Below are 12,934 nucleotides of genomic sequence, written 5' to 3' on the forward strand. Positions count from 1 at the left end.
GTATCAGCGAGTATCGCTGTGTATCAACGAGTATCGCTGTGTATCAGCGTGTATCAGCGAGTATCGCTGTGTCTCAGTGTGTATCAGCGAGTATTGCTGTGTATCAGCAAGTATCAGCGAGTATCGCTGTGTATGAGCGTGTATCATTGTGTCTCAGCGAGTATCAGTGTGTATCAGCGAGTATCGCTGTGTATCAGTGTGTATCAGCGAGTATCGCTGTGTATCAGCATGTGTCAGTGTGTATCGGCGAGTATCGCTGTGTCTCAGCGTGTATCAGTGTGTATCAGCGAGTATCGCTGTTTCTCAGCGTGTATCAGCGAGTATCGCTGTGTCTCAGCGTGTATCAGTGTGTATCAGCGAGTATCGCTGTGTTGTGTATCAGTGTGTTGAGTATCCACCTTGTCGGCGCACATTGCCACAGTGATGTCCTGCTTGGTGATGTCATAATGTCGGATGTTCCTCACGTAGTTTCCTGCCAGTTTCAGGATGTCTGCAGAGATGTACTCCAACACGGCGACCATGTACACCGACACCTGATGGTCGATCTTATAGCCCAGAACCTCCTGGACACAAAGCATCATGGGAAATTGAGTGTCCTGATGACAATAGACCTATACAGCACTTTTCCAGTCATGCTGACTTTACACTACATGTCACATTCACCCTTTCATACCCCGATAGGCCAATGAGGAGGCAACGTGGGATTCAGTGTCTTGCCCAAGGACACTTCGGCATGGAGTCAGGGGAAGCCTGGAATCGATCCACCGACTGACCAGTTGGTGGACGACTGCTCTTCCTCCTGAGCTACAGCTGCCCTAGGAAGAGGAACAGCTGCCTACCTTCAGCAGGGGGTGAATCTTCTCCACCGGCAGAGCCAACGGGTTCCTCCTCTTCCTCTTTTCGATGGCACCCTGTGCATCGGCGATCGCCCACTTATCGATCGGATGAGGAAAACTCTTCTGAACCCGTTCCTGAGGGACACAAAAGAACTGGTCCAAACATGTCCCAACTGGTCTACATACGTGGTTCAAATGTTTCTAACCATCCGGACCAAACTTATCTTAACATCTGGTCCCAAATGGTCTACATATCAGACCCATGTGGTGAAAACAAGCAGACAAAACTGGTCATAAGATCCGGTCTGAACTGGTTTAATCCAGGGTGATGTTAATCAGACTGTAGGACACCTTCTCTGTGCTCTGATTAGACTTTCCATGTGAACCTGTGGCCAATCAGCTGCTGTGAAATATTCAGAGATGATCTGGAGTTCAGACTGTCAAACTGGTGGAACTGATAACATGAACTGGTAACTAGCTGTAAAGTCGGGTTACACCTGTCAGCTGATCGGCTTCCAGGCCTCTGATTGGTTGTCTCCTGCAGGTGTCCCAGTGTGATCAACTGACTCAGCAAACAGCACAGACAGAGGTCCAAAATACAGGGAGGGGTCAAAGGTCAGTATCGGAGGATGGTTCATATTAAGGGGTGGGACACATTTCCAAGGCGTGGCTTATTAAATGGTGGGGCGTGTTGAGGGGCGGGACACATTTGTGGGGGTGGGGTCAGAGTGAAAAACCAGCAGAATGATGCTGGTTTTTCCAAATAGCACCTCATTATCTGACTGCTGCCTCCATCAGCTGGAAAGGGGAAGCAGAAACATCAATAATAAGAATAAGAACACCTTTATTAGTCTTTCAGTGGGGAAACTGCAGTGATGTCATTATCAGGGCCACCTGTGATTGGTTCTTAAGCCACGTTGAAATCAGCTTAACTGTGCTCACACAGGTGTTGTGAGACTTTTCCCGCTGTGGTTATACAACCATGGAAACATGTGTTATGTGTGTTCACCTCCACGTCCTGCACCGTGCGTGGCTGCGCTTGACAGAGCATGCTCAGTAGGTTCAGGATCAGCTCCTCGATGTACTGCAGTGCCTCCTGGTGGGACTTAAGGTTGGGATGCACCTGGTTCAGAACCTAGAAGTAACACGTGCACACACACACAAACAGACACATGCATACAGATGGACTATCAACCAATAAATAATCAATCAAAGTGAAGATAAAAAGAAAGGAGGAGCTGCAGGTTATCAGCTAACACTGAAATGATAAACAATGAAAGGAAATCTGATCCTGCTGCTGATCTTCATCACTTATTATTACGATGATAATAATATTGATGATGCCCAGAAATGTTGTCCATCTGAAAAGGTGCTGCCCCCACAGGAGGCCTCTTCCCTCCTTCCAGGGACGGCGGGGACGGTCTTTTCATTGGTACCTGGCCAGTATGTAGTATGTATCTTTCAATAATTCTACAATGCTGCTGTAATACTGTATAAAGTGTGTGATGGTGAAGAGCTTTGCTGTACAGAAAGTCGACCAGAGCTTCCCTCTTGCTCTGCCCCCCCTTCTTAGAAAACAGCTAATCGAGGTGCTGAGGAAGTAGGAAAATATTTACATCACGTCTGGACACCGCCATGTGCACAGCTGTGTCCTGCCACTGACCAAGTTTTATGGTAGATATGAAATAACCGGGTCAGTGTTTACTCCATCATCGCCGCAGTGGAACCAGACAGGAATCTGATAATCCCAGTATAAACCAGTCTGTAGCAGCTTTTAATCCCAGTATAAACCAGTCTGTAGCAGCTTTTAATCCCAGTATAAACCAGTCTGTAGCAGCTTTTAATCCCAGTGTAAACCAGTCTGTAGCAGTTTTTAATCCCAATATAAACCAGTCTGTAGCAGCTTTTAATCCCAGTATGAACCAGTCTGTAGCAGTTTTTAATCCCAATATAAACCAGTCTGTAGCAGCTTTTAATCCCAGTATAAACCAGTCTGTAACAGCTTTTAATGCCAGTATAAACCAGTCTGTAGAAGCTTTTAATCCCAATATAAACCAGTCTGTAGCAGTTTTTAATCCCAGTATAAACCAGTGTGTAGCAGTTTTTAATCCCAGTATAAACCAGTGTGTAGCAGCTTTTAATCCCAGTATAAACCAGTCTGTAGAAGCTTTTAATCCCAATATAAACCAGTTTGTAGGAGCTTTTAATCCCAGTATAAACCAGTCTGTAACAGCTTTTAATCCCAGTATAAACCAGTCTGTAGAAGCTTTTAATCCCAATATAAACCAGTCTGTAGCAGCTTTTAATCCCAGTATAAACCAGTCTGTAGCAGCTTTTAATCCCAGTATAAACCAGTCTGTAGCAGCTTTTAATCCCAGTATAAACCAGTCTGTAGAAGCTTTTAATCCCAATATAAAACAGTTTGTAGCAGCTTTTAATCCCAGTACAAACCAGTCTGTAGAAGCTTTTAATCCCAGTATAAACCAGTCTGTAGCAGCTTTTAATCCCCGTATAAACCAGTCTGTAACAACTTTTAATCCCAGTATAAACCAGTCTGTAGCAGCTTTTAATCCCAGTATAAACCAGTCTGTAGCAGTTTTTAATCCCAATATAAACCAGTCCGTACCAGCTTTTAACCCCAGTATAAACCAGTCTGTAGCAGTTTTTAATCCCAGTATAAACCAGTCTGTAGCAGCTTTTAATCCCAGTATAAACCAGTCTGTAGCAGCTTTTAATCCCCGTATAAACCAGTCTGTAACAACTTTTAATCCCAGTATAAACCAGTCTGTAGCAGCTTTTAATCCCAGTATAAACCAGTCTGTAGCAGTTTTTAATCCCAGTATAAACCAGTCCGTACCAGCTTTTAATCCCAGTATAAACCAGTCTGTAGCAGTTTTTAATCCCAGTATAAACCAGTCTGTAGCAGCTTTTAATCCCAGTATAAACCAGTCTGTAGCAGCTTTTAATCCCAGTATAAACCAGTCTGTAACAACTTTTAATCCCAGTATAAACCAGTCTGTAGAAGCTTTTAATCCCAGTATAAACCAGTCTGTAGCGGCTTTTAATCCCAGTATGAACCATTCTGTAGAAGCTTTTAATCCCAGTGTAAACCAGTCTGTAGCAGCTTTTAATGCCAGTATAAACCAGTCTGTAACAGCTTTTAATCCCAGTATAAACCAGTCTGTAGCAGTTTTTAATCCCAGTATAAAACAGTCTGTAGAAGCTTTTAATCCCAGTATAAACCAGTCTGTAGCAGTTTTTAATCCCAGTGTAAACCAGTCTGTAGAAGCTTTTAATCCCAGTATAAACCAGTCTGTAGCAGCTTTTAATCCCAGTATAAACCAATCTGTAGAAGCTTTTAATCCCAATATAAACCAGTTTGTAGCAGCTCTTAATCCCAGTATAAACCAGTGTGTAGCAGCTTTTAATCCCCGTATAAACCAGTCTGTAACAACTTTTAATCCCAGTATAAACCAGTCTGTAGAAGCTTTTAATCCCAGTATAAACCAGTCTGTAGCAGCTTTTAATCCCAGTATGAACCATTCTGTAGAAGCTTTTAATCCCAGTATAAACCAGTCTGTAGCAGCTTTTAATCCCAGTATAAACCAGTCTGTAACAGCTTTTAATCCCAGTATAAACCAGTCTGTAGCAGTTTTTAATCCCAGTATAAAACAGTCTGTAGCAGTTTTTAATCCCAGTATAAACCAGTTTGTAGCAGTTTTTAATCCTAGTATAAACCAGTGTGTAGCAGCATTTAATCCCAGTATAAACCAGTCTGTAACAACTTTTAATCCCAGTATAAACCAGTCTGTAGAAGCTTTTAATCCCAGTATAAACCAGTCTGTAGCAGCTTTTAATCCCAGTATGAACCATTCTGTAGAAGCTTTTAATCCCAGTATAAACCAGTCTGTAGCAGCTTTTAATGCCAGTATAAACCAGTCTGTAACAGCTTTTAATCCCAGTATAAACCAGTCTGTAGCAGCTTTTAATCCCAGTATAAACCAGTCTGTAGCAGCTTTTAATCCCCGTATAAACCAGTCTGTAACAACTTTTAATCCCAGTATAAACCAGTCTGTAGCAGCTTTTAATCCCAGTATAAACCAGTCTGTAGCAGTTTTTAATCCCAGTATAAACCAGTCCGTACCAGCTTTTAATCCCAGTATAAACCAGTCTGTAGCAGTTTTTAATCCCAGTATAAACCAGTCTGTAGCAGCTTTTAATCCCAGTATAAACCAGTCTGTAACAACTTTTAATCCCAGTATAAACCAGTCTGTAGAAGCTTTTAATCCCAGTATAAACCAGTCTGTAGCGGCTTTTAATCCCAGTATGAACCATTCTGTAGAAGCTTTTAATCCCAGTATAAACCAGTCTGTAGCAGCTTTTAATGCCAGTATAAACCAGTCTGTAACAGCTTTTAATCCCAGTATAAACCAGTCTGTAGCAGTTTTTAATCCCAGTATAAACCAGTCTGTAGAAGCTTTTAATCCCAGTATAAACCAGTCTGTAGCAGTTTTCAATCCCAGTGTAAACCAGTCTGTAGAAGCTTTTAATCCCAGTATAAACCAGTCTGTAGCAGCTTTTAATCCCAGTATAAACCAATCTGTAGAAGCTTTTAATCCCAATATAAACCAGTTTGTAGCAGCTCTTAATCCCAGTATAAACCAGTGTGTAGCAGCTTTTAATCCCCGTATAAACCAGTCTGTAACAACTTTTAATCCCAGTATAAACCAGTCTGTAGAAGCTTTTAATCCCAGTATAAACCAGTCTGTAGCAGCTTTTAATCCCAGTATGAACCATTCTGTAGAAGCTTTTAATCCCAGTATAAACCAGTCTGTAGCAGCTTTTAATCCCAGTATAAACCAGTCTGTAACAGCTTTTAATCCCAGTATAAACCAGTCTGTAGCAGTTTTTAATCCCAGTATAAAACAGTCTGTAGCAGTTTTTAATCCCAGTATAAACCAGTTTGTAGCAGTTTTTAATCCTAGTATAAACCAGTGTGTAGCAGCATTTAATCCCAGTATAAACCAGTCTGTAACAACTTTTAATCCCAGTATAAACCAGTCTGTAGAAGCTTTTAATCCCAGTATAAACCAGTCTGTAGCAGCTTTTAATCCCAGTATGAACCATTCTGTAGAAGCTTTTAATCCCAGTATAAACCAGTCTGTAGCAGCTTTTAATGCCAGTATAAACCAGTCTGTAACAGCTTTTAATCCCAGTATAAACCAGTCTGTAGCAGTTTTTAATCCCAGTATAAAACAGTCTGTAGCAGTTTTTAATCCCAGTATAAACCAGTTTGTAGCAGTTTTTAATCCTAGTATAAACCAGTGTGTAGCAGCATTTAATCCCAGTATAAACCAGTCTGTAACAACTTTTAATCCCAGTATAAACCAGTCTGTAGAAGCTTTTAATCCCAGTATAAACCAGTCTGTAGCAGCTTTTAATCCCAGTATGAACCATTCTGTAGAAGCTTTTAATCCCAGTATAAACCAGTCTGTAGCAGCTTTTAATGCCAGTATAAACCAGTCTGTAACAGCTTTTAATCCCAGTATAAACCAGTCTGTAGCAGCTTTTAATCCCAGTATAAACCAGTGCGTTATGGGGGCATTTTTCCATCTTTAACCAAGCGCGTAATTGTTTGCTTTGAGAGCAAGATTTGTGGTTTTCATGCTGAAATATCATCCTGCTCTCTCTCAAAACTCTGCGCTCAGACTCACACTGACACTCAGACACTATCTCTGCGCAGTCAAAACTTCTGCTTTTGGATATTTTTCCTCTCTCTTGGGTTGCAGAAAGAGCTGTCTGTCAAACCCCCTCCAGCCAATAGAATACGAGCTAATTCTAGCAAATCGTCCTCACCTTCTTCAGGGTGCGCTTGTTTTACTTCACACAGTGACTCCACACTCTTAGCCCAGATTTAGTTTGAACATAAACTTTTTAGTAGTGACTAATTATCATTTCATGTTTTGTGTAATAGTGTCTCATTAATAAAGCAAATAGGTTGTTTCTAATAGTTTTCTACATTGTGCAGTGTAATAATAATGATTAGCAACATGTTACGTTTCTGTCAGAGGGGGCGGGGCTATTTTCAAACCTCAACATATCCCGACCGCAAAGGCTCATGGGAGATGCAGATTCAGCTGAAATTTAACCTTTTTTTTTATTGCTGTGCTATAAATTTGAATTTTCTGGTTTAATTCATGTGTCATGTTAACAAGTAGACGATGTTATAAAGTTCTGCCCTCTTTGAATTTTAAATTTGGCACCATGAATGTAAAGGACAGTACAGGAAAAAAATCTGCCACACCACCAGTGTCCATTTTTAAACACTGTGTAATAATAAAAGTAAAGCATAGCTAATAATGCATGTCATTGTTAATTTCACAGTTCTACTGGTTGTGGTTCTGGATCTGTCAGTGAGAATAAGCATTTAAAAGTTATTATTCTATGTGTCTCAATGAAAACACTGAACAGCATGTGTAAATCTAATATAAGAGACATGTTTCAACATTTGTAAAAGCTAGAATGGTTTAAGGCAACGGGTTTCCACAAAAATTTCTTGTAAACTCAACTAATCCAGGATTAGAGTGCAGGTAAGTTAACTTCTTTATTTTTTATTTAATCTGGTAGGTTAGATATTATTGGCAGCCTGCAGACCGCCAGTTGCCAAACAATGCTTTATCTGCTTTGACTTCGTGAAAGTCAAAGCTTACAAGAAATTTTCGTGGAAGCCCGTTGCCTTAAACCATTCTAGATTTTACAAATGCTGAAACATGTCAAGTTGAATCAACATGACCAACCATTAGAATTTAACACCCATTAGTTCACTTATCTAAATCTCTTTAAAGCCTCTAGTAGTTTTAACTGAATTCTCTTATATTAGATTTACACATGCTGTTCAGTGTTTTCATTGGGGGGGGGCATCACAGAATTCCAGGTTGTTGTTGGGGGGGGGCATTACAGAATTCCAGGTTGTTGCGGGGGGGTGCGGGGTGTTACAGAATTCCAGGTTGTTGTTGGGGGGGGGGGGGGGGGGGGGGGGGGGGCATCACAGAATTCCAGGTTGTTGTGGGGGGGTGTGGGGCATTACAGAATTCCAGGTTGTTGTGGGGGGGTGTGGGGCATCACAGGAGTCCAGGCGTGTAGAAAATTAAAGGATGTAAAATTAAGAACATATCAGCATTTATGACTGATTTGAAAAAGGTTATAACCAGTCGATTTAACCGGGCAGCTGATCAATCAGTCTGGTTCTGACCAATCAATGACCTGGGTTCTCTTCTTCTACCTTCTTGGTCAGCTGTTGTTTTGGTAAATATCTCCCCCTAGTGAGCAGATGTTGTAAGTGCATTACATTATCCAGGTAGTTTGGTCCGCTTCTGTAAAGTTCAGAGAGAAAGCAAATTCCCCAGACTATTTTAGTCGGAATGATGCCTAAGACCAGGATCTGGACCTCAGCACCTATCAGCTGGTTTTCTGTCTCCATCAGAACATTTACAGGGCGGTACCTGCGTGCATCTCTGTGCATGTGTCTCCATGCCTGTTACCTTCTCCAGGGCCGGGACCAGCAGGCCTCTCCACTTTGCGCCGTTTTCCTCGTTGAAGAAGTCGTACTGCGCCTGCGCCGCCTGCATGGCTACAGCCACGGTTCTGAGGCTGCAGTCCAACACACGAGCACGGTTCGCCGGTTTACATCAAAGCTGTGCCGGGCTGTCACTGGCCAGCGAGGCGGATGAAGCCGGAAGCCTCAGAACATCCAGGACGATCCTCCGGGGCAGCCACCGTCACTGCGACCATCCTCGGCCGCTATGCGAAGAGCTAGCGGCGGCCAGGCGCTCCGTGGCTAACCGTTAGCTCGGCGGCTAGCAGCTAACTGTTGGGTGTAGCTCCGCTCACAGTGAGGAGGGCATGGCTCCCCGCTCCGCCAGATCCGGGACGCCGCTGGTAGCCTGTCTGCAAATGCTAGCAGCGGTTAGCCTCCTCCATCAGCGGGCTGACGGCTCACCGCTACCGGAGCTGCGGGTGGACTCTGATCGGTAGCGGGTGTTGGGTCTCGATTAGAGGACTGGCCGGTGTTCTCCACGGAACTCCGCTATCATCTCACCGACAGAGAAGCTCAGTTCCGGCACAGCTGTGCTCCTGCGGGCCCGCTCCGCAGACTGTCCGCTCCTCCGGCTCTATCGCCCGGGCCGCCTTAGTCAGACGTTCCAGCTCCGGGCCGGTTCGGCGGACATTCACCGACTTAACGGCGGGTGATTATTGTAGCTGTGGTACCATACACAGATACGAGCTGGGCATGCGCAATGGGCAAGTCCTGACGTTCATGGGCGGGGCTCTTTTGAGTCAGAGTGCGTGGTTAGTGCGCGTGTCCGAAACAGTTGTAGTGCATTCTGCTGCGCACAGCGTGCGGAGAACCGATCCGGTCCATCGAAGGAAGTACTAATACTGATATCATCTGTGACGTCAGGAAAACACACCGCACGTGTTTACATAGAAGTCACAGTTTTGGGTTATTAATAAATAAAAAATTCACAGAAAATTAATATTTTTATTCTTTGGGCAACGTTTCATTTCTTCAGCTACATAAAAGCAGGGTGAAGAGGAAGCATTAAAAAATACAAGAAGAAACAAAATCATATTCAGACGTTTCACAAATCATTATAAATCGCAATAAGATAATGTTAAGTATCATAATAATATAAAGCAGCAACAGTGCGGCTCCACTGACATTTAGTGAGAAAAGAAATTTCTCTCATCTGGATTTAAAAGTGTCTGGGCTGTAATCCCGGATTTTTTTACAGATGCTGAATGATGCTCTAAAGATTTCCCTGAAGTTCACACTGAATTTGGGAAAAGGGTTTTAAATCCTCTGGAGCAGCTGACAGACGTGAAACCTCAGAAGCTGGTCTTTCACAGCTGACGCAGTCTGGAGCTGCTTGTCCCTCTAACTCTGGCTCAGGGTTTAAGATAGTTTTTAGATTGTATGTTTTTGTGGGTGTTTTAATGATTATTGTCTGTAATGGAATCTGGGCTGCTGCTGTTTTCACCAGGGCTTCCTTTAAAAAGACATCTTATTATCTCAGGGAGACTCAGCAGGTAAAATAAATAAAATCAAATAAATACACCTTTCAATGGTAATAATTTAAAGGTACATTGTGGTATGTCTAGACTATAAAATCCAACTGACACGTCTAAAAGAGTGACATTAATGTCAGTAATCAGCATTATTCCTGCTCCTGATGTCCAGTAACTCGGAGGTTGTGTTTGGTTTCTGGACGGTTCCTCTCACCCCCATGTTCCAACTTTAACATCCAGACAGGTTCAATTCCTGCTGGATTATTTTCTCATTGATGGAAAACACTAGAAACCTTTCTGCTTTATAAAAAACAATATTATAATTTATCACTTATAAAAAGTTTATATTCAAACACAGTCCAGGTTTACAGTCCACATCTGGTCCAAGTTTCATCTCCACTGGCAGAAAGATACTGCTGGATGGCCTGGACTCTGGCCAAGGCTCTGGTCTGGACTCTGGCCTGGACTCGGGTCTGGACTCTGGCCTGAACTTTAGCCTGGACTCTGGTCTGGACTCTGGCCTGGATCTTGGTCTGGACTTTAGCCTGGACTCTGGTCTGGACTCTGGCCTGGACTCTGGCGTGGAGTCTGGCCTGGACTCTGGTCTGGACTCTGGCCTGGACTTTAGCCTGGACTCAGGCCTGGACTCTAGTGTGGACTCTGGTCTAGACTCTGGTCTGGACTCTGGCCTGGACTCTGGTCTGGAATCTGGTCTGGACTCTGGCCTGGACTCTAGCATGGACTTTAGCCTGGACTCTGGTCTGGACTCTGCCTGGACTCTGGTCTGGAATCTGGTCTGGACTCTGGCCTGGACTTTAGCCCGGACTCTGGTCTGGAGTCTGGCCTGGACTCTGGTCTGGGATCTGGCCTGGACTTTAGCTCGGACTCTGGTCTGGACTCTGGCCTGGACTCTGGTCTGGACTCTGGCCAGGGCTCTGGTCTGGACTCTGGCCTGGACTCTGGCCAGGGCTCTGGTCTGGACTCTGGTCTGGACTCTGGCCAGGGCTCTGGTCTGAACTCTGGCCTGGACTCTGGTCTGGACTCTGGTCTGGACTTTAGCCTGGACTCTGGTCTGGACTCTGGTCTGGACTCTGGCCTGGACTCTGGTCTGGACTCTGGTCTGGACTTTAGTCTAGACTCTGGTCTAGACTCTGGCCTGGACTCTGGCCTGGATCTTGGTCTAGACTTTAGCCTAGACTCTGGCCTGGACTCTGGCCTGGACTCTGGTCTGGACTCTGGTCTGGACTTTAGTCTAGACTCTGGTCTAGACTCTGGCCTGGACTCTGGCCTGGATCTTGGTCTGGACTTTAGCCTGGACTCTGGTCTGGATTCTGCCTGGACTCTGGTCTGGAATCTGATCTGGACTCTGGCCTGGACTTTAGCTCGGACTTTGGTCTGGACTCTGGTCTGGAATCTGGTCTGGACTCTGGCCTGGACTCTAGCGTGGACTTTAGCCTGGACTCTGGTCTGGACTCTGCCTGGACTTTAGCCCGGACTCTGGTATGGAGTCTGGCCTGGATCTTGGTCTGGACTTTAGCCTGGACTCTGGTCTGGACTCTGGCCTGGACTCTGGCATGGACTCTGGTCTGGACTCTGGTCTGGACTTTAGCCTGGACTCTTGGCTGGAATCTGGCCTGGACTCTGGTCTGGACTCTGGTCTGGACTCTGGCCTGGACTCTGGTCTGGACTTTAGCCTAGACTCTGGCCTGGACTCTGGCCTGGACTCTGGTCTGGACTCTGGTCTGGACTTTAGTCTAGACTCTGGTCTGGACTCTGGCCTGGACTCTGGCCTGAATCTTGGTCTGGACTTTAGCCTGGACTCTGGCCTGGACTCAAGCCTGGACTCTGGTCTGGACTCTGGTCTGGACTTTAGCCTGGACTCTGGTCTGGACTCTGGCCTGGACTTTAGCCTAGACTCTGGCCTGGACTCTGGTCTGGACTCTGGCCTGGACTCTGGTCTGGACTCTGGTCTGGACTCTGGTCTGGACTCTGCCTGGACTCTTGTCTGGAATCTGGTCTGGACTCTGGCCTGGACTCTAGCGTGGACTCTGGTCTGGACTCTGGTCTGGACTCTGCCTGGACTCTGGTCTGGAATCTGGTCTGGACTCTGGCCTGGACTTTAGCCCGGACTCTGGTCTGGAGTCTGGCCTGGACTCTGGTCTGGGATCTGGCCTGGACTTTAGCTCGGACTCTGGTCTGGACTCTGGTCTGGCCTCTGGCCTGGACTCTGGTCTGGACTCTGGTCTGGACTTTAGCCTGGACTCTGGTCTGGACTCTGGCCTGGACTCTGGTCTGGACTCTGGCCAGGGCTCAGGTCTGGACTCTGGCCTGGACTCTGGTCTGGACTCTGGTCTGGACTTTTGCACGGACTCTGGTCTGGACTCTGGTCTGGACTCTGGGCAGGGCTCTGGTCTGGACTCTGGCCTGGACTCTGGTCTGGACTCTGGTCTGGACTCTGGCCAGGGCTCTGGTCTGGACTCTGGCCTGGACTCTGGTCTGGACTCTGGTCTGGACTTTAGCCTGGACTCTGGTCTGGACTCCGTCTGGACTTTGGACTGGACTCTGATCTGGACTCTGGCCTGGACTTTAGCCCGGACTCTGGTCTGGACTCTGGTGTGGACTCTGGTCTGGGATCTGGCCTGGACTTTAGCTCGGATTCTGGTCTGGACTCTGATCAGGACTCTGGTCTGGACTCTGCCCTGGACTCTGGTCTGGACTCTGGCCTGGTATTTAGCCTGGACTCTGGTCTGGACTCTGGGCAGGGCTCTGGTCTGGACTCTGGCCTGGACTCTGGTCTGGACTCTGGTCTGGACTTTGGCCAGGGCTCTGGTCTGGACTCTGGTCTGGACTCTGGTCTGGACTCTGGTCTGGACTCTGGCCTGGACTCTGGTCTGGACTTTAGCCTAGACTCTGGCCTGGACTCTGGTCTGGACTCTGGTCTGGACTTTAGTCTAGACTCTGGTCTGGACTGTGGCCTGGACTCTGGCCTGGATCTTGGTCTGGACTTTAGCCTGGACTCTGGTCTGGAC

At 45.8% G+C, this 12,934-nt stretch overlaps 1 protein-coding gene across 2 annotated transcripts in view; it reads right to left on the bottom strand.

Moving 5' to 3' along the window:
• LOC121637968 (son of sevenless homolog 1-like) overlaps positions 1-9,125 on the bottom strand; it is an 80,115-nt gene extending 70,990 nt beyond the window's left edge. For both annotated transcript variants that reach the window (XM_041982355.1, XM_041982353.1), the window contains exons 1-4: positions 8,378-9,125; positions 1,846-1,971; positions 840-971; positions 399-563 (exon numbers count right to left, since the gene is read on the bottom strand). In XM_041982355.1, coding sequence (XP_041838289.1) covers positions 399-563; positions 840-971; positions 1,846-1,971; positions 8,378-8,464 — 510 coding nt within the window. In that variant the 5' untranslated portion in view covers positions 8,465-9,125. The remainder of the gene's footprint in view (positions 1-398; positions 564-839; positions 972-1,845; positions 1,972-8,377) is intronic.
• Positions 9,126-12,934: the final 3,809 nt, after the last annotated feature.

This window comes from Melanotaenia boesemani, chromosome 4 (genome assembly GCF_017639745.1).
Source record: "Melanotaenia boesemani isolate fMelBoe1 chromosome 4, fMelBoe1.pri, whole genome shotgun sequence".
In the NCBI taxonomy this organism is placed as follows: domain Eukaryota; kingdom Metazoa; phylum Chordata; class Actinopteri; order Atheriniformes; family Melanotaeniidae; genus Melanotaenia; species Melanotaenia boesemani.